This window comes from Wolffia australiana, chromosome 15 (genome assembly GCF_029677425.1).
Source record: "Wolffia australiana isolate 7733 chromosome 15, ASM2967742v1".
In the NCBI taxonomy this organism is placed as follows: Eukaryota; Viridiplantae; Streptophyta; class Magnoliopsida; order Alismatales; family Araceae; genus Wolffia; species Wolffia australiana.
The window spans coordinates 14,232,057-14,260,000 of NC_135849.1; the positions used below are offsets into that span (position 1 = coordinate 14,232,057).

Below are 27,944 nucleotides of genomic sequence, written 5' to 3' on the forward strand. Positions count from 1 at the left end.
CTCATCGTCACCTGCCCAACAGGCCGAGTGGTATTTCTTTTTCACGCATCTTGTTCTGAAGGTCATTCTGTCAATCATTTTCTCTTGGAGTACAAGAACCAACCCATACAATTTTTTTTAATGAGAAAATCACTATACTAATGTTAATTACTATTAAAATACAAGTATCTTTTTTTTACAATGATGGGAGGTTTATTCATATATCCAAGATGGTAAATAGATAAAGGGAAATTTGAAACTACCCTCAAATTTTCAGCTTGAAAATCCTTATTTATCCTTAGATATCATCGTTTCAATTTAGAGCGATCTATGCCATCCGATTTTCTCTCTCCGTAATTTTATGGTGGATTGCTAACATGGCACAAAATTCTAGGGGCAGGAAAGTCAGTTAATTCATTAAAAGTATTTAAATAAAATTTTAACTATATCTTTTGAATTATAACATTATTTTCTTTGTGAATTTAACTTCAGAAAACTCCACAAATACTAGAAAATCTAGAAAAATCAGAAGATCATATTAAAAATATAATAAACCCCTTAAAATATTTTAAAAAATCTAAATAAATATTTTCTGACTTGTTAAATTAATTTTTTCATTAAATTGATGTCGAAAAATTATGTTCAAATACCATAAGATAAAGGGAAATTAGAAATTTATTCAAAAAGTGTAATAAATGATTTTAACAATTAATAACATGGATTTATGATAATTTTAAGGATAATAAACTCACAAAGTGCATGAAATTACTATGAAAATTAGCATATTATTATCTGCTTGGTATTAGAGGAGACAAACCAATGAAGACAATGCAATGAAGTCCTCGACCAAGGTTGTGGAATATAGAGATGAGTTCTCCGATAATTTACAAATGCATATGTTCTAGCTTGGATGACCAATAAGGGTTTGACAGTTGACCATATCATAAGTTGTCCAAGGATTGTCAAGCTAACCAAGGGACTATATAGACATGGTAAATGATGACAAAAATGTTGTACGAGTGTCAATGTAATCTTTTATATCTTCTAGCCCACACAGTGTAGCTTAGGACCCCATAGGCTGAAAACTCAACCTTTCGATCAGATTAAATCAATATATCAATAACTAATTTTTTTTTAATGAAAATAGAGAAGATCACTCGAAATCTGTGATCATCGTTAATTAATTTTTTATGATGATATAATTAATTAGTATATTACGAAAATAAATGTTATTGTGACATTGGAGTTGTTAACTATACTGATATACTTTGGCCTAGATGGTCACATGCAAATGGTCCTTTCAACGGAATTCACCTGAACCAAAAATGTTCAAGGCTCTTTCCTTTATTCTCTCTTCTCCCTTAGCTCATATCCATTCTCGATGTGATGGGGACACTGTATTGATGATGAAAGACAATGAACATAGCTCATCAAGAGGAGAAAAGAGACTCAACGTGCTGGGACCCACTTGTGCTACTCAACACATCCCACATGGATATGTCTAAAGGCTGCACACTTGTGCTACTCAACACATCCCACTCAATGATCTAACAAATTACGTGATGTGATCCATGCCCGAGTGATTTAATTGATATTTTTTTGATGCCTTTATGATTCCATTCGAAGTCTTCCATGCGAAGAACCATTTATGTTTCATTCAAATCAAGGCCATAGAATCCAACAACTAATATATGGCTCTAGGAGCTATAATTATGTCTAATTTAATTAGCAAAAATCAAATTACCATCTGATAACATGCAAACCAGGCATGACAAATCCTGCTTAATCATGCATTTTGGAGCATAATTAACTATGTTTTATGCATATTATCGTAGCTTTATGTAAATTTCAACAAAATATAAATAAGCCCATTTAAATACCTATCGTTACATTTAATTGAATATATTTGACGTTTAATATGATTGAATTGGACAGATGATTAAAGAGTTGATTTGGCAAAACTTTCATCTAAAAAGTAGTTGTAGATTAAGAGATATTTAATTTTAGAGAAATTTTCTGCATTTTATTTAATATTTTCTAAGTGCTCTTTCTGTTTATAAAGTGAAAAGATGGGCCCATAATACATTGGGCTGACATGGGACACCTACCTAGCAAGCGCACTTATGTGGTGCGCCAAGGATGAAGTGATCGGCCACACAAGTGGCACGCATGCGTTCGTGTATGTGACACATGCGAAGAGAGAGAGGGTGCGTTAGCACATTTTCAAACAGCTCATTTGCTCTCTAATTTTACAGCCAAAATTTGCACAAATTTAGTCCATGTGGGACTAAACGCACCCACTCACCTGAGCGCAACATGGCGTCACAAGGACCATCAGATTGCGATCTCAGGTAAGTGGTGTACTTAGCTTATTTTCTTGTCCTTTTGTGAAGATTGAAACTCAGCAGGTATGTGGTTGAATTACATGCAATGGAACTTGAGGCATCAGCCGGGCGCAATGGCACCAGATCAGAGAGGGTCCAACGGCTGAGTGGCAATCCGCTCTTGATGAAGATGATTGGACGGCTGTCAAACACTCTGTACTCGATGAGGAGAAGATCTAATGGCTGAGATTAACGCTGATGATCAAACTTGATCAGAATGCGTTAAAAAAGTGTTAAAAACTAGGGAAAATGCTTAAAATCTTTTAGTCATTTATACGAAGGCCATAACTCCTCACCCCGTGGGAGTTCGTGGCTGAAATTTTTTTGGTGGTTTCCCCTCTCCCCACCCGTCCATATGATAGGTGGCCATTATAAATCCAGAGGTCGAAAAATTCTTGTACTTCATCTCGTCTCCTTACCTTGAGTAATGATTGTGAAACAAGACATTGGAATCCCAATTTAAGATATCTTTCTCCTTGAAAAAATGAGTTTCTTCCCTCCTCTGTTCAATCTTTATGCAATTGGCAACGTGCCAAGCCCCATGCAAAATGTACGGGCTCATGAAGTGAGATTAGGGTTTGGGAGCATAACCAAAGAAAGAGGTAACTCTTAGACTTTTTAATTAGGGTATTCATTATTTGTTATTCACTCTTCTCATCCCATCGTCATTCCAATGCCCTGAATTGCATTTTCATTCTCTGTTATAATTTCTTAATAGCTCAGTGGAGGCATTAAGAGCTTATAGCCATGATACATCCATCTATATTCATCATAGACCCCTAATCACATCTTCTTTCACACTCTATTACCTAATGCACTTTCTTAATTCCTAAAATTTCTTTAAAATCAATCTAGATCACATCCCCCTCTCCGTGGTTTGACCCCGTTCTCACCATTTACTTTAGCATCGGGTGAATTAACGGCAAAATATAAATTTCATTGCATGTGTCTTGGAATTATACATCGACTAGGTTAAACACCTAAATTTTGACTTATCACCATCATTTTTCCTTCTTTAAAATTGCCAAACCCATCTCTCATCAATTTGATATTGCCCACATCAGCAATATCATGCCACAAGGATAATGCCATTTTGTATTTGTACTGCCCATGTCAGCAAAAAGTCTCATTCAGCATGCTCTCAATCAAGAATTGCAATAAAAAATTTGTCCAATGCATAAAAAAACTACCTCCTCTTTGAGCTTCATTGAGGTTCAGAAATTAGTCTCTAAGGGGGTCGCCGTTAGCAATGAATTGTCTAATGAAAACTAAATATTTATGAAACATAAAATAAACCTAAATGTTCCGAGATATCAGATTCATGGTCGCTTGGTTGAAATGGTTTTAAATGTCAGCTGGGTGTTTGATATCAAAACATATTTACCTTTTCTCGCATGTCAGAGAAGCTATGATGGGACTCTATGTATCATTTTGAATAAACAACATTATAAATCAAACAATAACGGAAAATATAATTTTCTCAGACACTAGAAACGAGGGCCGTCACTAGAAATGTCTCATACTCTGAATCATAACTCTTGAAAACTAAACACAGATATGGCACGCCAATCGAGTTTTCATCTTGACATCAAAATTTTGAAGTTTTACAACATTGATATCACAAAAACATGAATACTAAGCATCTCTGACCCCTACGAGGATCACAAATTACTCATTGATTTGATCAAAGATGAGTACAAAATCAAAGCTCCTAAGTTCATAACACAATCTTGTAAAAGACTTTTCTATTTGCTTCTAGTTTCACGAAGATTATCTCAGAAACCACATAAGAAGACACATTAATGTCATGCCAATGATGAGTGTGATCACAATATTATTTTGCCTATGAAGTGTTCTGTTTAAGATGCAGATATATCATGGCCGTATACAAGCACTTACCAAAATTCAAGAACCAACTTAGATGTCTCCTAGTTGGTTAGGCTGCCAGAAGGAAGACCAAATGCATAGCACAAAAGTACACCAATAAAGTTTCTTATATATAGGCGGTAAAAACTACGCTGTATTTTACAGCTGATGCAGGAATGGGTAAGTTTCTCGGATTTATCATTCTCCACGTGGACACTCCAGATTGGTAGTTAATCCTTCGACATTGCCCAATTGGCATTTGGCAGCAAATAGTAATTTTCTTTCTCTAGTTAAAAGCCAGAGCTGTTCTTTGAAACGATCACCGCCAAGTTCTTGTTCTCATTGGGAAGGAGCTTCGCCGCATCAAAAATGGCAAATTTGTCGTGGCCTTCTGCAGAGGAGGTAGAGAAATGCATGCCAGAATCTGGGCAGCTCCTCGGATCGGCATTGTCTTTGGCGATCTCTTCTTTTCTTTTGCCTTCATTTGCTCAACTTGCGAGTTGTCTTCGCAGTTCTTGTAATGTGTTGGTCGTTTCTCTTTGCACACATCTCGCAGCAAGCCCGAGTGAGAGAGATCGCTTCGGCGATGACCGGGAAGAACGAAAACGATGTGAAGGTCGTCGTATCTCCTTACAGAATCTGTCCACTCGGAGCCCACATTGATCACCAGGTCAGAAACTAGAGCTACTCCATATTTCTATTGCATTTCTGTGCTGTTATTTGTGTTTTTACTTCACTCCGGATATCTGCACGTAGCTCTGCTCTTCCGTTATAGTTGAGATTGGGGAAATAACCACCTTCTTCCTTCTGGAAACTTCAATGATTTTGAGTCCCATGAGATCCGGAAGAACTGAACGGAATCTTGTAGTTTTCGTTGAATATTTCGAGGTAATTTCTCCCATATCATTCAGGGGAATAACAATTTCGCTAGAGTAGAAGAATTTCTCATCCAACAGTTGAAGATGTTTTTGTTCGTATCTTTCTGATTCGTTCGTCTACATCAGCCCCAAACTTTTCGTCGCAAAAAAATGATTTATCTATTTTTGTAAGGTTTTCTATTGGAGCTGAAACCGTGATCAAGAAATTCATGTTCTTTGAAGTCGGAACGAGGGAAAGGCGCTGTGTTTTCAAAGTTCCCTGGATGAAAATATGTTTGATTTCCTATTTTTCTCGCTTTTATCTGTATCTGTAAAGTTCTTCCCGCTTCGCTTTATATATTGATCTTCCCAGATGTTTTTGATTAAGGAAATATTATTATAGGCTGATATCTCAATTGAAACACGGCCACGTTGTAAACTTCCCCAGGTTAAAATATGTTAATCTTCGTGAGATTATATTTGCAGATTATATGTTAATCTTCGTCAGGTTAAAATATGTTAAGTCTAGGATGATATTATTCTCTGAACTTGTATCTGATAAATGGCTGCTAAGCATGTTGGCTCGTTGGATTACCTGGGATTCTCCTCAACGTTTCTGTTGAGGATTATTCGACAGGACTGAAGTATTTTGAGAGCACTTTATTATTTCATTCCACTCGTTAAACGCTGATGATATCATCGTTATGCTGTAATATCCGTGACAGGGAGGCACTGTCTTAGCCATGACCATCAACAGAGGAATTCTTCTTGGCTTCATTCCTTCAAACGATTCTCAGGTGGGTTGATCACACTTTCATTTGATCGAAGTAAGAACGTAGATATCATGATATGCTCCAATAGTACATCTTTCTGACAATTTCTATCCATTGATGAGAGGAAGAAGAAATTATTTTTACCTTGATTTTATTTCTTCTCGTAAGAGCTTTTTCTATTGCAGAGTCATCTGCGCTCAGGACAATTTGATGGGGAAGTGAAGTTCAGGCAGGCACTGTTCTTGTTTTTTTATTTCCCTTTACTCCCAGTTAACTAAAGTTGGCCCCTCGATAGAACTCATTATTTATCCATTTCCTTTTTAAATTCCTTGTCAACGAGGTGTTATTACTGCAGCAAGTGAACCCTTAGGATCTTTCTCCTGTTCTTATCAGCAATCTCTGTTTCGTAGTGTTGACGAAGCCCAGCAGCCAAAAACCACCAGAATGATAAATTTGGAAAATGGAAATAATGTCCACGAAGAGGCTAACTGGGGAGACTATGCGAAAGGCGCCGTGTTCGCTCTTCAGAAAAGTGGAAAGCAAGTGACTAAGGTGCTCGAAATTCAACTGACTCTTCTGCCCTTTGCTTTGTCTCAGTGGTGGAGCAGACTGGAGAATTGTTTATTTTGTGTTTTTTTTTTGTGAATTTCGGGCAGCGACTCTTTTGAAAGTATTAACTCTCTGACTGGGTTTTTGTCGTCTACAGGGAATTACCGGTTTCATCTGCGGCTCCGAAGGGCTAGACAGTTCTGGATTAAGTTCTTCAGCAGCTGTATGATACAATAAAGGAGCCGATTGCTGAGAAACAAGCTGACGAAAAAGTTTCATCATACCTTAGTTTCTTTTGGTTGCAAATCTTTCAGGTGGGGATTGCGTACCTGTTGGCTTTGGAGTATGCGAATACACTTACCCTGACACCAGTGGAAAATATAGAATTGGATCGGTAAATGACAGAAACCTACTTAAATCTTTTCGGAAAATTACCTCACGCAGACTGATCTTCTCTGCTAATGTGGAGCTTGGTGTATCAGGATCATTGAAAATGAGTACCTGGGTTTGAGAAATGGAATACTGGATCAATCGGCTATTCTTCTGTCAAACTATGGATGTCTGACCTCCATGAACTGCAAAGTGAGTATCCGGCCATTATCCTCTCCCGTTGTAGAACGAATATTTGTCACCACGGATGGAATTTTTGTACAGACCAAGGACTATACGCTGGTTCCTCACCCCGGAATCAACAAAAATGAAAAGCATGAAAATGGAGAAGCCTTCAAGATTTTACTGGCGTTTTCTGGTCTCAAGCATGCTCTGACCAGTACTAACGGGTATAATGATCGCGTGGCCGAGTGCCAGGAGGCTGCGAGGGTTCTTTTACAGTAAGTGTCCTGCTGCACTCGTTCTTCATTCAAGGAAATTCCTCATAAAATCACACTAATATCAAATTATTCGAAGTCCACTAGTTAAAAATAAATGCTACCTTATAACTGTCTGTTGAGGGGTCTCAAAGAAAATAGCTTCAAATGTTTCAAACGAGACGAAACATCTTGATTTTTCATTTCAAAATATCATACTCCAATCAGGTAGAGACGGGTATCGATCGAGTAACTTAATCTTACTGAATTGGATAAGATTCCGAGTAAGTTTTGGTGTCCTTTCCCTGCGATCTGCCCTTCTTGTGACCGAGGTTTTCATCTTCGCAGAGCCACCGGAAGCGGAGATCTCGAGCCGCTGCTTTGCAATGGTAAGGACAGTATCCTCGGAGAGTTCAACTCGACGCTGAACTCTTACCTTTTTCATTGCCCTTCTCCTGCGCAGTTGACAGGGAGACGTACGAAGCTCACAAGGTTCGCTCACTCGGTCAATATACATCTGCTTCTGTCCACCAACATATCTAATCAAATCATTCTATTCTTCTCCGCTTCTGTTGCTCAAAATTCCATCTGAGACGAACGAAAATCCATCGAATTCCAGGGCAAGTTGAAGCCGAGCCTGGCCAAGAGAGCAGAACACTTCTTCTCAGAAAACGCCAGAGTTACCGAAGGTCAGCGTTTCATCCTTGCATCTCGTGACAAATCTTCTTCCATTCTCAGATTATCACACCCATCTTCCAGGGCTCAAAGCATGGGCATCCGGCGATCTGCGAGAGTTCGGGACCCTCATGTCTGCATCTGCCCAGAGCTCAATCCAGAATTACGAATGCGGTAACCCCTCCAGACCTTGACCAGGCCCGTCTTCCTCTCATGGCTGACCAGTCCGTGGTGGTAGCAGGGAGCGAGCCGCTGAAGGATCTGTGCGAGGCGCTATGGCAAGCTCCAGGGGTCTACGGAGCGAGGTTCAGCGGCGCTGGCTTCCGCGGCTGCTGCGTTGGGCTCGTGGAGGCCGGCCAGGCGGCGACGGCAGCCCGGCTCGTCGAGCTCGAGTACCGGCGGCGCCAACCCGAGCTCGCCGCCGGCCTCCGGCCCGGCTCCTCCGTCGTCCTCCTCTGCAACCCAGGTCAGAGCGCTCACCTGATCTGATTTCAGCTCGAATTCAACATCTTTGTCCGCAGAGAGATCATGATCATCGGATGATTGAAGTTGAACAGTCTTTGGGCTTCTTAATCCACCTCTCGCCCGTCGATCCCTCAGAATGCGGTCGGAATCCATCATCAGCTTCACAAACTTGTTCCTGAGGGGGAGGAGAGGATGGGGCTGGATGCCGGAGCCGGTCTCGGGGCCGAGGTAGGGCTCCTTGAGCACCACGGTGCAGGTCTTGTTCTTGAGAAGAAGGTAGAAGAGGTGCGGATGGTGCTCCATAGCCCTGTAGAAGCGGTGCGGCAGTGCGAGGTGTTCTCTCAGGCAGAGCAGCTTCCTCCGCTCCGCCGAATGGTCGACGAAGAGGCTCAGCACCTCGTGGAGGACCCCGGCCACCCTCTTCTCCGCAATTCGGCTGCAGGGGTTGAGCCCGGAGGAGTCCTCGTAGGGGGAAACGTAAGGGACTCGCTGGAACTCTTCCAGCCAGGAGATGACCTTCTTCTTCAGCCGCATCCCCTTGGAGGGGAAGAAGGGGAATTCAACGGCGGAGCCATCCACCGCGGCTCTCTGGACGGCCGAGAGAAGCTCGACTCGGTCGGAATCGGGGGCCGTCAGAGCCTTCAGCCCGTCCAACGCGACCACCCGGAGCTGCCCCAGGGAATACTCCTCGGCTTTCTCGGAGAAATCCAAGGGCAGGCCGAGGTACCACTGCATCCCCTTCACGATCTGCAGAGGGAGCCGCTGCTCCCTGGACATGGCGATCAGCCGCCTCACCCGGTCGACGAGCTCCTCCCTTCGTCGCTGAAAGAGGAGCTGCTCTTCGCCGTGGAGCGCCGCCGCGGCGGCCGTGGGCTTGAACCAGGGGAGATTGTGCAGGGGCCCGGTGAACTCGTCGAAGACGGAGGGGTAGCGGCGGAGGAAGACGGCGACTCGGACGGGGATCTCGAGCACGCGGTCCATCTTAGAGACGGCGGAGACGGGGATGGCGTGCCCCGGCTCCGGCGACCCCATCATGATCGCCATCAGCGACGAGATGACGCGGAGGTCCTTGGACCGGTTGATGACCTCGATGCCGTCCAGCGCCGGATCCTTCTTCCTCTTCGTCTTCACCGCGACGTAGCGCGAGCTCTGGATCCGCAGCTCCGGACGCGGCGGCCATGGATTCCGCCGCCTGCATCGCCGCCACATCGGCCGTCTTCCGCAATCGATCCAAGCCCTAATGCCATTATGTCACCCGTTCTTGGCGTTTTCCGTTTTCCGTTTTCCGGGGAAGAAGCGTAACATCTTCGATGCGAGCTGAAATTCTGACCGTCGGATCGGTGGGCCTGGGGGTGGGGACCATCGAATCGGGAAAAGGGCGCCAGCTTTCGAAAGTACATATAGGGAGAGAAGAAGCGCCGTCGGCGAAATATCTACGGGAAAGGGGCGCGATCGACTCCGGGAAGAGGATGAGCCGGTAGAAGAGGAATTCCTTGGCTTGCGTAGTGATCATGGTGGCGGCGGAGCTCGAGACGGCGGAGAAGGGCGGCGCCGCCGTCGAGCTCCGTCTCCGCTTCCCTGACCTCAACGCCTCCTCTTTCAGGGTTTGTTTCCTCATCTCGGAGTTTCCTTTTGATCGAGCATTTTTGAAACAAGGAAAAAAACTTGATGATTCGATTGTTTCTCGGCTCAGGGCTTGTTTCGGAAACGAGAAGTTGGGGAGTTTTTGAGCGGCGCATTGGCCGGGGCCATGACCAAGGCCGTGCTCGCTCCGCTCGAGACAATCAGGTGAACAACCTCATCGATCCCGGAAGAAATCCATCAACCGGGGGAATTCAGTTTATCCGCAAAATTTCTTCTTGCCCCGGAAGATTAGGGTAAAGTTTGGGGGAAATCATGGCTGCAGGACGAGGATGGTGGTCCGGGTTGGATCGAATCGAATCGTCGAAAACTTCCTGGAGATCATGGATAAGAACGGCTGGAGAAGGCTCTAGACCGGCAAGGAGATCAACATGATCCAAATCGTTCCCACCCAGGCGATCGAGCTGGCCACCTTCGAGTGGGTCAAACAAATGGTCTCCTCCGCGCAAGACGACAAGAGAAGGAACGGCGGCCCGACGCTGCAGATCGGACACGTCCACCTCGACTTGTGCCTCTCCTGGGTCTCCCCCGTCGCCGTCGGCGGCGCGGCCGCCGGCATCCTGAGCACTCTCATCTGCCATCCCCTGGAGGTCGTCAAGGTAAACACTCATTCCATCATCACCATCATCAATGATCATAGCTGATGGACGGATGATTGATCTGTGGATGAAGGATCGGCTGACGGTAGACAGAGAAACCTACCCGACCATCGCGCTGGCCTTCAGGAAGATCTACGAGAGACAAGGGATCAGAGGGCTGTACGCGGGCTTCTCCCCGACGCTGATCGGCATGCTGCCCTACAGCACCTGCTACTACTTCATGTACGAGAAGGCGAAGACGGCCTACTGCCGGGCGAAGAAGAAGAAGGCGCTGAGCCGGGCGGAGCTGCTGGTGGTGGGCGCCGTGTCGGGGCTGACGGCGAGCACCATCAGCTTCCCGCTGGAGGTGGCGAGGAAGCGGCTGATGGTGGGCGCGCTGGGCGGGCAGTGCCCGCCGAACATGGCGGCGGCGCTGCGGGAGGTGGTGGCGGAGCAGGGCTGGAGAGGGCTGTACAGGGGCTGGGCCGCCAGCGCGCTCAAGGTCACGCCCAACTCTGGCATCACCTGGATGTTCTACGAGCTCTGGAAGGACATTCTCCTCGTCGACCGATCCTTCCGCTGACAATTCTTTTTCCCAATTCCCACCCACATCCGAATGCCAATCTTACCAGGAATAACACCCTGCCCATTTCATTATCTTCCCAATTCTGCAATTTTTTTTGCCCATTTGATTATCATCACTCTGCAATGCTCCACTCTTCTTCCTTGTTTCAAACTGAAGAGTTTTCCTTAATTATTGACAAAAACACCGAGCCAGGCGTACCCTGGACACCACCCATGGGGATATATATATGTGTTTACAGTAATTTGTAGGCGTGGAGCTTGAGTCAGGGCAGGGGGATATATATATGGTAGATTGAGCTTCTGGGTAAGTGTAATTTCGTCCGATTACAGCGTTCATTTTAACGACCGTTATCTATAAAATACAGCGGCTTGCTTCTGGTTGTCCGGCGAAAATGGACGGTTGAGATTCGATCGAGAAGATGAGGGGTGACTCTGCCACGTGGAAAGAGGAGCGTCGTTGGCTTAATAAAAGTGTGTCCCACTTTTCGCCCGAGTGCGAAAAAGCGCCAAAAGTTTAGAGAGACAGAGAGTATTCTTCAGTCAGGGCAGCTGATCTTCTCCGGGATGATCAACGACGGTTGATCGTCTTGAAGATCGAGGCAGATTTTCGAAGAGTTTGATATTCAGCAATGCGAGATTCTTGATACCGCGGCAATCATTCAATGTTGCTCGATCGTTTCAGTTTGTTCGCATTATCTCTGGAATTGGACATGTGAGTGAGAAGATTGTGCAGCAGCTCCCCAGATCGGGAGACATCGAGGTTCTTGGTCCAGTTCCTTTGGCCTTTTCTCTGGCTTCTTGGCGGGATGGCTCCTGCCCTGGCGATGTCGAGCGTTTGTGCCTTCTCCAGCAGCCGCTACGATCCCCGCAGCTGTGTTAGTTTGGACAATCGCGTTTCCTTTCGTGCGGCTTTCTGGAGGAACATCTCGGGAAATGAGAAGAGGATTTTGCGGCGATTGGCGATCGTTTCCGTCAGGGCCGTGGGTGGCACTACGTTGCAGGATAGCGTGGGAATCGAGGACGTTCTGTCTTCTGGACGCATAATGTCGAATGGAAGCCCAGAGCCTCTGGGAGCCACCGTTCGTGATGGAGGAGTGAATTTCGCCATCTTTTCGAATGGGGCGACGTCGGCTTCTCTATGCCTCCTGAGCCTCGCCGATCTGGATGCGGTAGAATGAGCTATGCATTTATTTTTCTGAATCTGTTCTTCTTTTGCTTACTGGAAGATATAATGTGCAATTTTATTATCTAACAACGCATACGAACCGGTGGAATATGCTGGTTTGATAGCTTTAGATGATCCTCATATTATTTCTTTTTAAAGCTCTACTATTTTTCATGAAATCCGTGGAGAGTTCTGTGCACTCATGTTATTTATCTTGCAGAATAAGGTAACCGAGCGGATCCCTCTTGACCCAGCACTAAACAAGACTGGGCATGTATGGCATGTATTTCTGGAAGGAGATTTCCGTGACATGCTTTATGGTTACACATTTGACGGCCCCTTTTGTCCTCAAGAAGGAAACTATTTTGATTCATCCCGAATTTTAGTGGATCCATATGCCAAGGTGTGTTTTTGATGATCCTCTTTTTCGAAGGAAAAATTCACTATTCAATTTTGGTAGTGTCCCGACTTGAATATAAAAGGGAAGTTGGTTAACATGCGTAATCTTCTTTATGCGTAGGCTGTTGTAAGCAGGGGTGAGTATGGTGTTCCGGGGACTGGAGGTAATTGCTGGCCGCAGATGGCTGGCATGATACCATCTTCTCATGATGAGGTATTGTTTCCCTTTGGTGTTATGATACTGTGAGAAACTCTTTGTACTCTTCGTTAGTGCTCTCTTCCAAGTCTCCTAATCAAGACTGTTGCATTATTTTCTCTTAAACTCCCTGAGATTCCAAGTGTTGCTCAATCCATTTATGAACGAATTGTTAAGGGTATACGCCGGTTATCTTGGATGATACTCATGGGAGGTCTCCTAATCAAAAACTTGCAATGCTAATCTCATTGGTGAAAATAAAACCCAATGTCATGAAGAAGCTATATTTGGCTTGCATTTTATGCGTTAGAATTTCGGATTCAGAAAATACAAAATTTAGATTGGACGGCCTTTCACCAGAAGTTGTCAATGACTATGTGCTTCTTCTATAAAAACAAAGGCTAAATCTCTATTTCTTTTCCCATAATCATCTCCTTTCAGTGAAAAAAATAAATTATCTCCCAGAAGTTTTTATGAATTTGATTTTTATGTTTTGTGTACCAAATGTGTTAGACAGCAGAAGTTCTGAGCATTTTCTTTTTAAAATAAAGTCGTTACAATCAATATAAAAGCAAATGCTTGGAACTACTGACGTCTAACAGAACGCTTCTCTCATTGTTCCTGTTAGGTTTTGAGTCCTTTTCATACATTAGCTCTGAACAATGATAGTAGATTTTATGAGAGCTCTGAGCAGACATGACATGGCTGTAATATTTCATCGGTGTGTTTCTTACTTTTGCAGTTTGACTGGGAAGGAGACTTGCCGCTGTCTTATCCTCAAAGAGACTTTATTATCTACGAAATGCATGTTCGTGGGTTTACACAACATGATTCCAGTCGCACCAGGAACCCAGGAACTTATCTTGGAGTGACAGAAAAGCTAGATCATTTGAAGGTATTCATAAATTCCAGCTAATGTTGGGGCTTCTAGTCATTATCAACTTTATCAACATTATCATTGTCTTTGCGTTCATGTTTTCTCTTGATAATGTCAGGAGAAATAGGATTTTTTGCATTAAACGTTCAGGGATCTCATGGCTCTATCTTGAACGATTTAACTCTCATTCTCGGTTTTAATTTCCTGCTGACTGTTAATTTGTATTAGCATTTCATAAAGGACCTTCACTTTGCGGTGTTTACAATGACACCATTGTTAAACCTGTCAAGAAGAGATTAGGGCACCAGACAAGAGATCTTGATAACAAAAGAGATGCCCACATCTTATTGATAACGAAATGGGTACATATTGGAAGCTGCTGCTTCCCCATAGTCTAAGTGTACTTCGGCTAATTTTGAGGGGCGCGTGAGTTACATGTGCTCTGTGATAACAAAACCTTTAGAGTTGGGAGTTCTAGGCTACTCATAAAGGACTGCCCTATTAGTTAATAAGACCAAAAGACCCTCACGTTTGGGGCCTTACAATGCAACCATTGTTAAACCTTTTGATCTGGGGATTCTTTGCTTCTAATAAAGGGCACCCATATTAGCAGTAAAGGCCAAAAAGACACTCACTTTTGGGCTGACAATAATACCATTGTTAGACATTTATAATTGGGATACTACTGAAGAGGAGTGCATTGTTTCTACGTGTTGCCGATATGGAAACAAAAGGTCCATTTGAAAATTAGGATCTTTGGTTGGCTGCTCCTTAGAAGATGATAAGATTCCAGTCGGTTGAACCCGGGGCGGAATGGATGTCGCCGAAGGGGTCAAAAGCGGACGGAGGGATGGCGGAGTGGACGTCGCCGGAGGACTTGACGGAGTGGACATCGTCAAGGGAGAGAAGAGACACTACTTAGAAGGAAACAACTCAATATTCCAAATCCTGCCCTCCAACTAGGATGGCTACATACTGAATGTAGAAAGACGATAATGCCCCTAGCGGGCTTAGTGGATTGTAACACATTGTTAAACATTTATAATTGGGATACCACCGAGGAGGAGTGCATTGTTTCTATGTGTTACCGATTATGGAAACAAAAGGTCCATTTGAAAATTAGGATCTTTGGTTGGCTGCTCCTTAGAAGACATTTGATGACAAGAGTCCTTTGTAAACACATACTACCAGACACATTGACAGTGTATCCCATGTGCACACACGGAGAAGAAGACTGTGCACATCTGTTCTTCGATTGCCCATTTGCCTAGGAGGTGTGGGAAGCTCAACACTTAAGTGGGGGTGGATGTGACCTCCGACGAGGCACGTTGGAACTTGCTCCTGGGAGGTGCATGCAGAGGACTGTGGGGGCGGGGAAGAATTCTTGCAGTTGCACCATAATGATGTCATGTTCAAGGGAACGGTGGTCTCCTTAAATGCTATTCTGCATGATGTGGAGAGTAATGTATCCTATTGGTCGGGGAGGTGGGTTGAATATCCGAGAATAGTCTCTCATCGGAGTGTAGTGATGGTCATGTAACTATCACGCATATATATATCCTTATAATTAGGTAGATCATGGTTCTCGGGTACCTTCCCTCTGTTTTTTCCAAAAAAAAAACATTTACAATTGGGTTTTCTTGGCTAATCAAGGAGGATAATTTTTTGGGAAGTTGGCGTGAAAACAGAGAGGACCAAACGCTTAATGGCACTGTGATATGACTCTGGCTTGTATCAAGAACAGAATCCAATAAGCGAGAAACTCGGTACAAGAAAATGCCACACAGACCTTGTTCAGATGGAGAGAGAGAGAGATCAAGAGAGAGAGAGGATAGATTGAGAGGTAAGTGGTAGTGTGCCGCTGATAGATTCTATGCCAAGAAATACAGAAGAAAGAATAAGCAGAGGGCGGGTCAATGCCCGGCTGACCGTATGTGTTGACCAAATAAAGTGGGAGAAGCAGCTCCCTTCAAATAAAGGACGGTTAACCAGGTATAGTTGTCAATTCTCATTTTCTTGAAAGTCAAGAAACGAAAGTTACCCCATCGGAAGGCCGGAGCAGCAGAGAGTGCATCCTTGTCCGCTGATCTGGAGGGAGGAGCTCGATGTAGAAGGGCCGCCCGGATATCGGAAGAAGGAGCTGGAGATATTACTGATCGGGAGAGGAGCTTCATCAGAAAGAATCTCCAGAGATCCCGGAGGAGCGTTCTGCGGGAGGAGGGGCTGACCAGATCTGTTTCTGATCCTGCATTTTCCTTCAACATCTCATCAAGATCTGAATTCATTTGGATATTAACATCAATTATGGCGAAGATTGATTTCGATTAGGTTATTGATACTATCGTGAGTATCATTTGCCAAATCAGACTTGTCCCTCAGATGACAATGCATGGAGAGAGAGAGCTCTGCCAGCCGCAAATCGCTTGTGCAATTAGACCTTCTAAAAATGTTCAACTGTTTCTTGAAGGTGTCAGTCTCCCTATATATGAGTACTTCTCCCATGTCTGTATTATTTCTTAGAGTCCACTGTGTTTCCTCAGTGTGCGAGTGCAGATGCCTTTCTTCTCTTCAGCCTTGGCAGGTTCTTATCTGATACAATCCTTGTCTCCTGGTCGTATCTAGGACCAGTTTCGTCATTTTTCACTATGCTTGTATTTCCTTTTTAATCAGGCAGCCCTTCCTTTAAGAGGGCATAGGAGGAAATATTACCAAACTGGTTTCCCTCTGTCTCCTTGCAATGACCTTCCCACTGGTGATCCTTGCCTGGGTGACGTTCATTCTGTCATGTCCTCTCCTCTCGTCTTGCTGAAATCCGCCATTGCATTCCCTGCCCTCGCCTAACGACCATTTTGGCCTCTTCTCCCTCCCTTCCGGCCCTTTCCCTGATAGAAACTTGTGGGTCAGTAGCATTATCGCACTATGACGATAGTGTGCAAAGCAGGTTTGGTGGGCTCTGTATCAACTGCATTGGGGCTATCGAAGTGACCTATAGACCTTGTTGGTGATAGAATCCTGAAATCCAAAAAAAAAATTCAAGAAAGAATTTCTTACTCGAGTCATTGACTTAGGTCACCACATAATACAAATATCCTCCACCTCCCTCGATCACCATGCAATGTCCCTTCCAGAGTTTCCACCCACAGAGCTCTCACTGAATAAAGCCCTCCTCTCTGGATAAAGCCGATTACAGCCTCTTGAAGAAGCCAGAAAATCCACCTTATTTCTTCCTCAGCCCTTTATTTATACTTCCCCTCTGCCACGGGAAGTTAGTTACCACTTTATTTAATCGTCACTTGCTTCTGCATGTCACGCTCCCCTTTCTTCTTCTGCTATGGCAGTTATTCCTTTATTTCTATTTCGTAACTTCTTCATTTCATATTGCCTCATTGGCACCGTAACTGTTGGCTCCTACAAAGTATGAGATATTGAAGGATAACGTTTAGAAACATTATGTGGCATTCAAATTTGACCCTATCACAACCATAGACAAGATAGCGTTATGCTTCAATGCTTTTACCTTTATTCCCTGCAGTTTTCATGCTTTTTTGCAATTTCACTCAAATGCTGAAGTGATAAACAACCAACCATGTCAATAATTCATTTTTCGTCGTTTATCAATTCAAATTTGCAATGGCTGGAACTTCCTGGTACAATCCCCTTTGTATCTAGGATCTATTTAGTCCTTTGATCTTACTAGGGGAATTTTTGTCATTTCAGCCGTCTACGGGGGCATTTTCTTCAATGTGTATTTAAGGATCTATTTAGTCCTTTAGATTGTTTAAGCCCTTCCATTGTGAGGGATCTCATGATGGAACTGTTGTGTTGGGATCTCTATCACTATCTTCTCCTCGCAGCCATCCATTCCTCCAGCCCCCTGCAGACGCTCTTATCTGTAAGATTGGTGACAACACTCTCAGTGTCAATAGCCTTGGACCACCAAAGATCCCCTACCTCGCAGCTATCATCTCACCAGATCTTCTGCTGGCTCCCTCTAGGTTGACTCTTACCGAATTCCCGATCAATTCCTCAGTCTTTTACAAAATTTGGAAAGAATCCATTGATAGAATCTCTGGGATTCCTCACTTCCTTTTAAACTTCTATCTGAAAATAAAGTAAGTGTATTTATACTTTGAACCCAAGGTAAGCATGGGCCCTATATCAAAGACCTTTAAAACATGGATCGAAAAGCGTGGACCATCTACTACCCTTTAATACACTTTTGGTTGTCAAATACAAGGATAGAGATTTCTGCGTTCAATGTGAGATTATCCAAAGGGTTTTGTTTAAGAGACATGTTTAATGATTTATGTCCGTGTTCTCAGTTCTAATTTATTCTCTTTATTTATACTCTCTGTAAGACGGTAGTCTAATAGAGACTATGTATTTTTCTATCAAATGGGAATAAAAACCTCTTTACCTAACGATGTCTCACTATAAAAGTTGCGGTAGAAGAGGGAAGAGAGGAAAAGGGACAGTGGGATAGAGAGGGAGACAGAGGGTCAAAAGAGTGCTGCTGATGGAGATGCGATGCTGTCTGAGAGTAGGGTGGCCACAAGGTTAGGGAAGCAGAATAACAAGGCAAAGCAGGGGATACAGGGAGAAGAGGGAGTGCTTACATCAATATGCTTTCTTCTCCTGTTACCAGGGGCCAACCCCTTGATATGTCTTATTGGCCCCCTGGGCCTTGGGCTTTCCACAGCTAGGCCTACCTCTGGATCATATCACAATTAATTCAGATCCATTGTGCCACAATTCTGAAAATGATTTTGGTGCACAACTTACATTAGTCTCGTGTTTTTGTAATCATTTTTTCATATGATGGGGTGAGTTGCACAAGAACTAAATCTATGCTATTAAATTTAGAGGAAAGATTTTTATGTTTCTTTTTCGTCTTCTTTGGGCTGCAGAGAAACATTGTTTGAAACATTTTTCCATATGTTAACTTGTGAATTTCTTCAGGAGCTTGGGATCAATTGTATAGAACTGATGCCTTGCCATGAATTTAATGAGCTTGAATATTTTGGGGATAACTTAGCCACAGGGGAGAAAAGGTAGGTCCCCTTGTTTCAAAGATCTGTTTTCTTTTCTCTGCCGATCCTGTCGGCAGCTTTTCTAGCTGGATATTACATAAGAGCTGTTCTTCTTCATTTGATTCGCACATTGTGCTTAATTTAATTTTTTTTCAATTATCGAAAATTGCTGCGACATGCCCTTTGTTGACGGTAAAAATTAGGAATATTATTTCATCCTTATATTTTCGTAATCAAATAATTTTTACTTGATTTTGAATAAAAAACAGTTTTAACTTGATGAATTCAAAACAGTTTTGACTATTTTACTCATTTAAAATTATAAATATTTTAGAATAAATTAGCAATACATAGGTGCATTCAATAATAATGTATTGCCTTATAGATCTGAATTCTGATGATTTTATATCCTTTCAGCAACAGACTTTTTAATTATTCAAGGGTGTCAAACATATGCCCTTTTGGTGTACTTCCCAGCTGCCTCACATACCCTTATATTTCCACCAAATAGGACGTACCTGTTGGCTAGTTTAACAATCAATTATTCAAAAGTTCATAAACTGATCTATTACCTTGGGATGAAGTGGTTCGACCCCAAATTTTAGCTTCAACGTTCTTGATCAATTCCTTAACAAAGGTTCAAACTGAGATTGTAAGTAGTCCTGGGAAGAGAAGTAGAGAGAGAGAGAGAGAGAGAGAGAGAGAGAGAGAGAGAGAGAGAGAGAGAGAGAGAGAGAGAGAGAGAGAGAGAGAGAGAGAGAGAAGGGCAAGCGAAATGGGCGACGCTGGGCACTCGTGGAGGAAACCCACTCCATCTCGCAGGGATGGACGTCTGCGAGAGAAAGAGTTTAGGAGAGGGCCAGAGACAAAAGGGTGTGTGAGAGCACTTACAAGTGTCAAAAGCCATCTTCTCCTCTCCGATAGCCAGCTAAAGTAAGCCTGGCTATTGGGCCTGTCTGATCTGGCCTTGTGCGGGGTCCAGGGTCAGCATTCATAGATGCAAGTGGGTATCGCATCATAAAGTAAGTTGACTTAAAGAAGGAAATATAAAAGAGGAAAAATAAGAATAAATAGATGATGGGCCAATGAAGATGTGATCCATACAAATATAACAATGGTACATGTCGTTCGACTTGTTCAAAGAGTTCAATTCTGCCAGCGTCTGGATGATTGTATTCTATATTTGACACTTTAAAAGTGTCATCTTAAATGTGCCTTGTCTGGGGATTATTCCCCTGGCTGATTCTATCCTAGATGGCACAATTGATATCTTGCAGATTGTATTTTCCCTCATTATTCATTGTCGTTATGCGAAGTAACATATTATGGCAATTGAAAGATGAAAGAAACTGATTTATTTGTGGATTAGGTATAACTTCTGGGGTTATTCGACTGTCAATTTCTTCTCCCCGATGATTAGATATTCATCAGCTGGCTTAGAGAAGTGTGGCCTTGGTGCTATCAACGAATTCAAATATCTTGTCAGAGAAGCACATAAACGCGGCATAGAGGCAAGCCTTGTTTAGTGCACCGTTTAATTTTTTGGGTTTTTGTCTGCAAAAGCAAGGCAAGAGGATCATCAGTAACCAGACACAGTTCAGGTACTCCTGGATGTTGTTTTTAATCACACTGCTGAAGGGAATGAGAGAGGTCCTGTCTTATCATTTCGAGGCCTTGCTAACAGTGTCTATTATATGATTGCACCCAAGGTACGTTTATATTTTCTTAAGACTTTTTGGCTGTCTTGGAGGATTTTACATCAATCATCTTCATGGTCTGTGGTTATATTTTCGTAGACAACTCTTCACGAGCTAATTATTGGTCATTGATCGTAAAATGATTTGCATCGTCAAATTTGTCCATAAGTTTTATTATTAATTTCGTTGATATACTTCGATGTAAATGAAAGGCACCTAACTGATTATTATAAAAATTTTGGCTGTCAGGGGAGGCTTTAACGTTTATCAACTTTATTTTTGGGTTCTATTTTGGTTGACACCTTTCCAAAAACTATGCAGAGTACTTATAGTTGAAAATGATATTTGCTATCAATATTATTGGAAATATGCAACAGTTCCGTTAATTCCTCTCATCTTCATCTTTCGGTTAATTTTCTGATCCTTTTTGTATTTTTCTACTGTTGAAATTCCAGGGAGAGTTCTACAATTATTCAGGCTGCGGAAATACTTTCAACTGTAATCATCCGATTGTTCGACAGTTCATCGTAGACTGTCTGAGGTCGATCTTATGACAGCTGCAATTATACCTGTTGTGCCTTAACACTTTCTTACAGCACTTACTATTCTTTTACTTATACTTTATGCCATGACTATTTCACCCTTCCACTATAATTTGAAGATTCAGAGACTGCCTCGATTGAAATTTATAATTTCGTCTGAGATCGAGTCTTTAGCATCTCCCAAGGAAAATTTTGGAATCAGCAATAAAAATATGACTATCCGCTCATGGCAGATGCTATGCAGCTTTAAATTTTCTCCTGTTAGAGTTTATTTTCATCAGCGAATTTTATAAACCTTTTCCTTGTAATCCCCGATAAACTCAAGTTTGCGTCTTGAAATAGATACTGGGTGACCGAAATGCATGTGGATGGATTTCGTTTTGATCTTGCCTCCATAATGACCAGGGCTTCCAGGTTTTGCTTCACGCTATTCCATCTTTTCCTGCGTTCCTTGTCCCTGACTTGTGCCTTATATGGTTTTTTCTTCGGTTCTCGTAGCCTCTGGGATGCTATTAATGTATACGGAAAACCAATTGAAAGCGATTCTATAACCATGGGGACGCCGCTGAGCTACCCGCCATTAATTGAAATGTTAAGTGATGATCCGATTCTGGGTAAAGTGAAGGTAAAATTACTCTGACTCAACATTTTGATTACCCCAATTTTCCTTCACGACGATGAGACATCGTGTGGCTTAAGTCGCCGCCATGTTTATTTTTTGCCCCATATTTTTCTGTCCTGACATATATGTTTGGCGAGATAAAAACCATTATTTATGTATACTTTGGATGTGGTAGCTCATTGCTGAGGCATGGGATGCCGGTGGCCTCTACCAAGTTGGCAAATTTCCTCATGGGGGTGTATGGTCAGAATGGAATGGACAGGTTTGTCGCCATATTCTTTGATTGTTCCGAAATTTATGGAATAAAAAAAGATAAAAAATTACCGACTCAGGTTTACAATGATTCTGTATCAATCTATATTTTGTCTTATCTTCAGTACCGAGACGTAGTCCGGCAGTTTATCAAAGGAACTGATGGGTTCGCCGGGGCATTTGCGAAATGCTTATGCGGGAGTCCCGATCTTTATCAGGTGAGTAACCCCGATGCTTCTTTTGTTATTTTCCATTCTGTAATGGTGCATATAATTTCTGAATTTTCTTTCTTAAAATTCCAGAATTTTCATTCTATGTCACGCTTTCATCAGATATCTTGCCGAATTTTCATTCACAGGATGGAGGAAGAAAACCGTGGCACAGCATCAACTTTGTGTGCGCACACGATGGATTCACATTGGCTGACTTGGTGAGCTACAACAACAAGAACAATCTCTCCAACGGGGAGAACAACAACGACGGCGAGAATCACAACCACAGCTGGAACTGTGGACAGGTTCTTCCCACGCGAGCATAATCTTGCCTCCTATTGATCTTACTACCGAAAGAGAAAAAATAATTATTGATTGCAGGAGGGAGAACCAGCCACTTTGACGGTGAAGAGGTTGAGGAAGAGGCAAATGAAGAACTTTTTCCTCTGTCTGATGGTTTCCCAGGTTTTTCTCCATTCCTTGATTCACCGCCCATGTGCATACTTGAATGCGAAAATCCAATGGACAGGGGGTGCCGATGATCTTGATGGGCGACGAGTACGGCCACAGCAAGGGAGGGAACAACAACACCTACTGCCACGATAACCACGTAATCTGTTCCTTCTTCTGCAAAGCTCACTCAGTCTCTCTGCTCATCGACCATGCCCAATGCAGCTCAACTATTTCCGGTGGGATCAAAAGGAAGAAGCCTCGGAGGACTGGTTCAGATTTTGCCGCCTGATGACCCAATTTCGCCGGCAAGTCACCCTCGACTCGCACAGAACCCCTCCTGTTAATCTCCTGATTATCAATGGATTCCTTCATTCTCTGCGCAGAGAGTGCGAGTCGCTGGGATTAGACGAGTTCCCCACGGGCGAGCGGCTGCAGTGGCACGGGCTCCTCCCGGGAAATCCCGACTGGTCGGAAACGAGTCGCTTCGTCGCCTTCTCGCAGGTACTACCTTATCAATTTTGGGTTCACATCTCTCTCTCTCTCTCTCTAGAGACAATGTATGATGGGGGTGGGTTGTTTTCTCTGTTCGTGGGCAGAGGGACGCGGCTAAGGGGGAGATGTATGTGGCCTTCAATGCGGGGCATCTGCCGGCGACGGTGGGGCTGCCGGCGCGGCCGGGGCAGCGGTGGGAGCCGCTGGTGGACACGGCCCGGGCCGCGCCCTACGACTTCCTCGCCGACGACATCGCCCACCGCGAGCTCGCCGCCGGCCACCTCGCCCATTTCCTCGACGCCAACCTCTACCCCATGCTCAGCTACTCCTCCGTCATCCTCCTCCTCCGCCCCGACCCCTGAGAATTTCACATTTTCCATATTCTTACTGGGCTTCCCTTACCAGGGGGACCATGGCGATGTTACTACGGAAATATGTATAAAAGGCTCCCAAGGCCTCTTCCGTCATTAAGAGATTTTTGAATCTTCCACTATTATGATATGTTATGTAGATTGACAAAATGAAATATATTAAACTTTACTTTTTATCTTGAAATATCATTTTTTCTAATGGATATATTTTTAAAAAATCTGACTTCACAGACCCATAAAAAATCGACGTGACTTACATTGCCAGCTGGATTGACAGAACATCCCAAAATGAAGCAGACTGACGGGACTGACGAGATGACATGATCAATGTCACCAATTGGACCTGTGGTGCCTTGATCATAGCAGAGTAAAAGGATTTGTGGTGAGTCATCATATGCTTACTTCATCAACTTCTTCTTGACATAATTCATTTATTCAGATCTATCCATTCATGTCAATACATCTCCATCTATACATCTATACCCATCACATCCATATATGTTATTTATCACTATTTTACTCGCCATCATCATTAACCACATCAAATAATAATATTCATTTACTAGTAATTACATATAATTATATGTACTTAATCATGATCCTCATCTCATCGTATTCATAGTCTATACCTATCTGCTCTCATGCCTAAATCTCAAGATAAATGGCAATTTAAACCCTAATTTATGTTGCCTAAGGAATATACCCTTTCTCATCACTAACTTTTCAATTTATTTCCTAAGTCAAAGTTTATCGATTAAATCGAATAGAAATAAAAATTAAATGCCCTAAATTTGAATTCACTAATCAACACGTTGATGGATAGTATGCAGCCATCAAGCCAACCATACCACGATGTTTATTTAAGTTTATTGAATAAAAGATTATGTTCATTATTATTCCAATGTGATGTTTTTAATGAAGTCAATTAATATGTGCAATGGCATAGTTATTATGATGATATTATAGTACAGAGATCACTGGTCTTTAAACATGTATTATAAATATTTTTATTCAATGGATAGTCGAGAGGGACATCGATTTAGCCGGATAGAATAGCACTAACTGATCATGTGGCTATTAGTGTGCTACACTAAGGACATATAGTGGGTGCTCTTTGGAGAAAGAGTTGATTGAAGTGACCCGTCTGAATCCCTGAATGGTATAATACCTAAATGTCAATCAGGTGGATTCATGTCACACTTGTATTGGTGATCCATTGACCTAAGACACCAAGGACATCTTGGATGGATGACAAAATTTTGGTTACGACTTACAAGCCTCTAATCATGGGATTCAGACAAGTCATAGCTCACGTGTAGTAAGAAGCTCACAGGGATGATTGAGTGGTCAAGATGGGATCATATGTCCTCAGTATAAGAGGAGATTGACTCAAGGACGATGATGCAGAAAAATCCCTGGCCAGGTAGTGAGGATATTGGAGTTCTCCAATGATCCCCGTTATGCATTGGTACTAATTGAATGATGGATTAGGATTTAATGATAGACCATACCCTAAGCCATTCGAGAGTCTCGCCTGGATGAATAATACATATATGGTAACCGATATTGGTAAAGGTTCATGAGAGAGTTCAAACACTACTCGGTATCTCATAGAGCATGATGTGTAGCTTGGTACCCCACGGGTTGGAAACTTGACCTATCGATTGGGTTAAATCGATTCTTAGTTAATTAATCCATATCTCAATATAGTTAATCAATAAGGTTGGCGAATAATTATTATTAGGCCACTAAAGTTATTAACTAGAATGATACATCGGCCTAGAGGGTCACACGCATAAGATTATAAGGGCATTGGTGGATATATTTTACTTTGTGGAGTTTTGGAGAAAAACTTAAGTAAAATATAAATAGGGAAGGGGCACTCATTTAAAGTACCCAGGCCAGCCAAAATTGAGGGCCCCCCTTTCTCCACTCTACCCTCTTCTCCACTCAACCAAGGAGAGTGTCTTCATGGTGAGAAAATCTTCAAGATTATCAAGGAGAGTTGAAGAAGAAGAGGTGGAGATCCAAGCGCCAAGTGGTTGCGTGGATACTTCTAGAGGCCAGACATGTCCCATCAGAGTGTGAAAGTCAAGGTTGGAACTAGTTCTCCAAAATGTATATGTGATGTATAGATTTTAAAGATCAAATAACACACTTCTGATTCAAATAACCATGTTTTCCATGGGCAAACCAAACCACAAAACCCAACACATGTCCCATCATTGATGTCACTGACTCATATGATGGATCTAATATGATTGATGCGGCTAACTAGACCCACTAAAGTGACTCGAATGTCTGAATAATCAGACTGATTGAGACTACGTCATCAACGTCACCAACCTGATGGATGACACGACCAACATTGCTGACTGATGATGTGACTGACTTCATCGATCACAACGATTGAGACCACATTACCGAGTTGCCTAACCCATGCCACACCAATGACATCATCAACAACGGGTCCATCACACCCAAATGTGAGTAACATCTCAGACCAAACTTAGGGTGCATCACTAATCTCTCCAAACAAAAAAAATAATGTGTGAAACATCACCAGCCAACAATGTGACAAAATATCATCAACCATACTCACTAAACCAATCGATAATACATCACTACTATGACCATCTCATGACCGAGGTCACCAGTAGTGATTGCCCGTCTGATATCCGTCCGATACCTGATATTGAACAATTGATAGGCGATATCTGATAGAAATCAGGGTAGTTAATGATATCGAGTATTAGATATGGAACGGCTATCAAATATCCATCTGACATTGTATATACGGATGGATATCACAAGGCTCTTGACATGGCGGATGCCCGTACCGGATAATGAATCTGACATCCGATATCCGGATACCAGATATTGCAATCCGTAATGAAAAATTGTTTGCGGATATCAGTTTTAAAAAAGGGAATAGAGTCCCATATGGAAAAAATAAAAATTTTACATTAGTATAAATAGTTGTGGTAAAAAACTTGCTAAAAAGGTCCATGCGCTGTATCAGATACTAAATATTTAAGTTTAATGGGCTTATATTGTACTTGATAAGCCAAAAATAGGGGTGAATTTTACTAAATTTTAGTCCCTAGTCGTTGTCAATTTCAGCTTATACAATAAAATTTATAAAAACCCTACTTAAGATCCGTAGTGATAAGTAAAAGGTATCGTCCAACGGAAGCTAGTAAGTTAATTCAATTGATGATACACATGAATAATTTGACAGTAATTAGAGTTAACTTGATCTTCAATTAAGATCAAATCACCCTAATTAGATGAGAAATTTAGAAAGGGGGGTAGAAGAGAGATGGGATGAACAGAAGAAATAGGGAGCTCTAAATTGGCTTAGAGGATCCAAAGACAAGGGTCAAAGGGGTCAATTAGAGAGGTTGAGAGAAGAAAATTTTTATTTGTTTTGGTTGGTTTTGTAGGTTTGATAATTCAGAAATAACTACACTATTAGATAATAAAAAGGGAAATTTAATCTCCTAGAAATTGAAATTTTTTTATAGTTTTTTAATGTGCACTTGGAATAGCTAGGAAAATCTCTCAATCTATCCTCTCAATCTCAGTTATAGGGCTTGTACATTTCGCTCAAGCCTAGCGATTTAGAAGTTCAGACCAAAATCAAGAAGAATGAAGAAGAAATTTAACTAAAACATCATCCAAAATATACTAAAAGTTCAAATACAAAGAACAAAAAGGTACCAGATAGGTTGATCCAAGCTGGAGCTCCTCTCTATCTTGCAGCTGTGATAGAGCACCATCAAGAAATGAGCTCCTCCTCTCGAAATTCGGCTTTTATGCTTAGGTTAAATGGTGAAAATTACTATTTTACCCCTAATTAGTAATTAATTTATATCCATCAATGTAGGCTTGATCTGAATGATCCAACCATACAGATAGAAAGAGGGGATCAAGACGAGCAAATCCATAAAAAAATTATCTTAATCGGACTTCAGGATCAAAAGTTATTAATAAATGAATTTAAACTAATTTTAACCATTGGATTTAAATCCATTTATTTAATTATTTTATTTTAAAATACGCAATGATGTGTCAATTTTTCATTGGCCGACGACGTTTGAACTTCAAATGGTGGGTTGAATCTTTGACTGCCACGTATCCCCTTGTCAAAAATAAAATCAAAGAGAAAATATTAAGATAAATCAACGTCGTACAAATAGAAATGCACTTACTAATCCGTTTCTCACAGCGCGGACAATTCCGCAAAAGCCACGTCACCGCCCGTGCATGTGCGTTGTAAGCGTCGTGCGGGCGGTGAACTTACCTACCGATGGTGATCCTCATCAAGGCCGTCGGATTCTAATCCGACAGCCGCGATGAGGCCCCGTCAATCGACCGAAAAACCTCTCTAGTGCTTTTGTAATAAAGTCCTTAAAAAACTGAAATTGCCGCCTGATGCCGCCCAAATATAATTGTGTATAGGTCCCTTGCGCATT

At 42.4% G+C, this 27,944-nt stretch overlaps 3 protein-coding genes across 8 annotated transcripts; all 3 read left to right on the plus strand.

Moving 5' to 3' along the window:
* The first annotated feature begins 4,518 nt into the window (after window positions 1-4,518).
* On the plus strand, window positions 4,519-8,533 carry GALAK (galacturonic acid kinase). Of its 4 annotated transcripts, XM_078587901.1 has the most exons (14): window positions 4,519-4,631; window positions 4,786-4,899; window positions 5,812-5,883; window positions 6,045-6,088; window positions 6,270-6,411; window positions 6,566-6,631; window positions 6,723-6,802; window positions 6,891-6,990; window positions 7,063-7,238; window positions 7,563-7,603; window positions 7,678-7,706; window positions 7,834-7,903; window positions 7,974-8,063; window positions 8,131-8,485. In XM_078587901.1, the coding sequence occupies exons 1-14, from the start codon at window positions 4,599-4,601 to the stop codon at window positions 8,376-8,378; spliced, it is 1,305 nt and encodes a 434-aa protein (XP_078444027.1). In that variant the 5' UTR covers window positions 4,519-4,598; the 3' UTR covers window positions 8,379-8,485. The 4 variants fall into 4 exon arrangements, with proteins under 4 accessions (XP_078444027.1, XP_078444026.1, XP_078444029.1 ...); XM_078587900.1 differs by having other exon boundaries at window positions 7,834-8,063; window positions 8,131-8,533; XM_078587902.1 differs by lacking the exons at window positions 4,519-4,631; window positions 4,786-4,899 and having other exon boundaries at window positions 5,826-5,883; window positions 6,045-6,092; window positions 7,834-8,063; window positions 8,131-8,533.
* Window positions 8,534-8,546: 13 nt separating this feature from the next.
* LOC144713320 (Mitochondrial substrate carrier family protein) lies at window positions 8,547-11,368 on the plus strand. Of its 3 annotated transcripts, XM_078587904.1 has the most exons (4): window positions 9,765-9,958; window positions 10,048-10,142; window positions 10,261-10,594; window positions 10,668-11,368. In XM_078587904.1, the coding sequence occupies exons 3-4, from the start codon at window positions 10,367-10,369 to the stop codon at window positions 11,154-11,156; spliced, it is 717 nt and encodes a 238-aa protein (XP_078444030.1). In that variant the 5' UTR covers window positions 9,765-9,958; window positions 10,048-10,142; window positions 10,261-10,366; the 3' UTR covers window positions 11,157-11,368. The 3 variants fall into 3 exon arrangements, 2 of the variants coding, with proteins under 2 accessions (XP_078444031.1, XP_078444030.1); XR_013584016.1 differs by lacking the exon at window positions 10,668-11,368 and having other exon boundaries at window positions 8,547-9,958; window positions 10,261-10,333; XM_078587905.1 differs by having other exon boundaries at window positions 9,764-9,958; window positions 10,048-10,594.
* Window positions 11,369-11,669: 301 nt separating this feature from the next.
* ISA1 (isoamylase 1) lies at window positions 11,670-23,642 on the plus strand. Its single transcript, XM_078587375.1, has 18 exons — window positions 11,670-12,327; window positions 12,544-12,726; window positions 12,844-12,936; window positions 13,661-13,813; window positions 18,755-18,846; window positions 20,195-20,336; window positions 20,427-20,534; window positions 20,978-21,063; window positions 21,407-21,478; window positions 21,563-21,689; window positions 21,862-21,948; window positions 22,064-22,156; window positions 22,297-22,455; window positions 22,532-22,615; window positions 22,680-22,760; window positions 22,826-22,912; window positions 22,991-23,104; window positions 23,200-23,642. Exons 1-18 carry the CDS (start codon window positions 11,965-11,967, stop codon window positions 23,455-23,457), a joined length of 2,382 nt encoding a protein of 793 aa, XP_078443501.1. The 5' UTR covers window positions 11,670-11,964; the 3' UTR covers window positions 23,458-23,642.
* The last annotated feature ends 4,302 nt before the right edge of the window (window positions 23,643-27,944 follow it).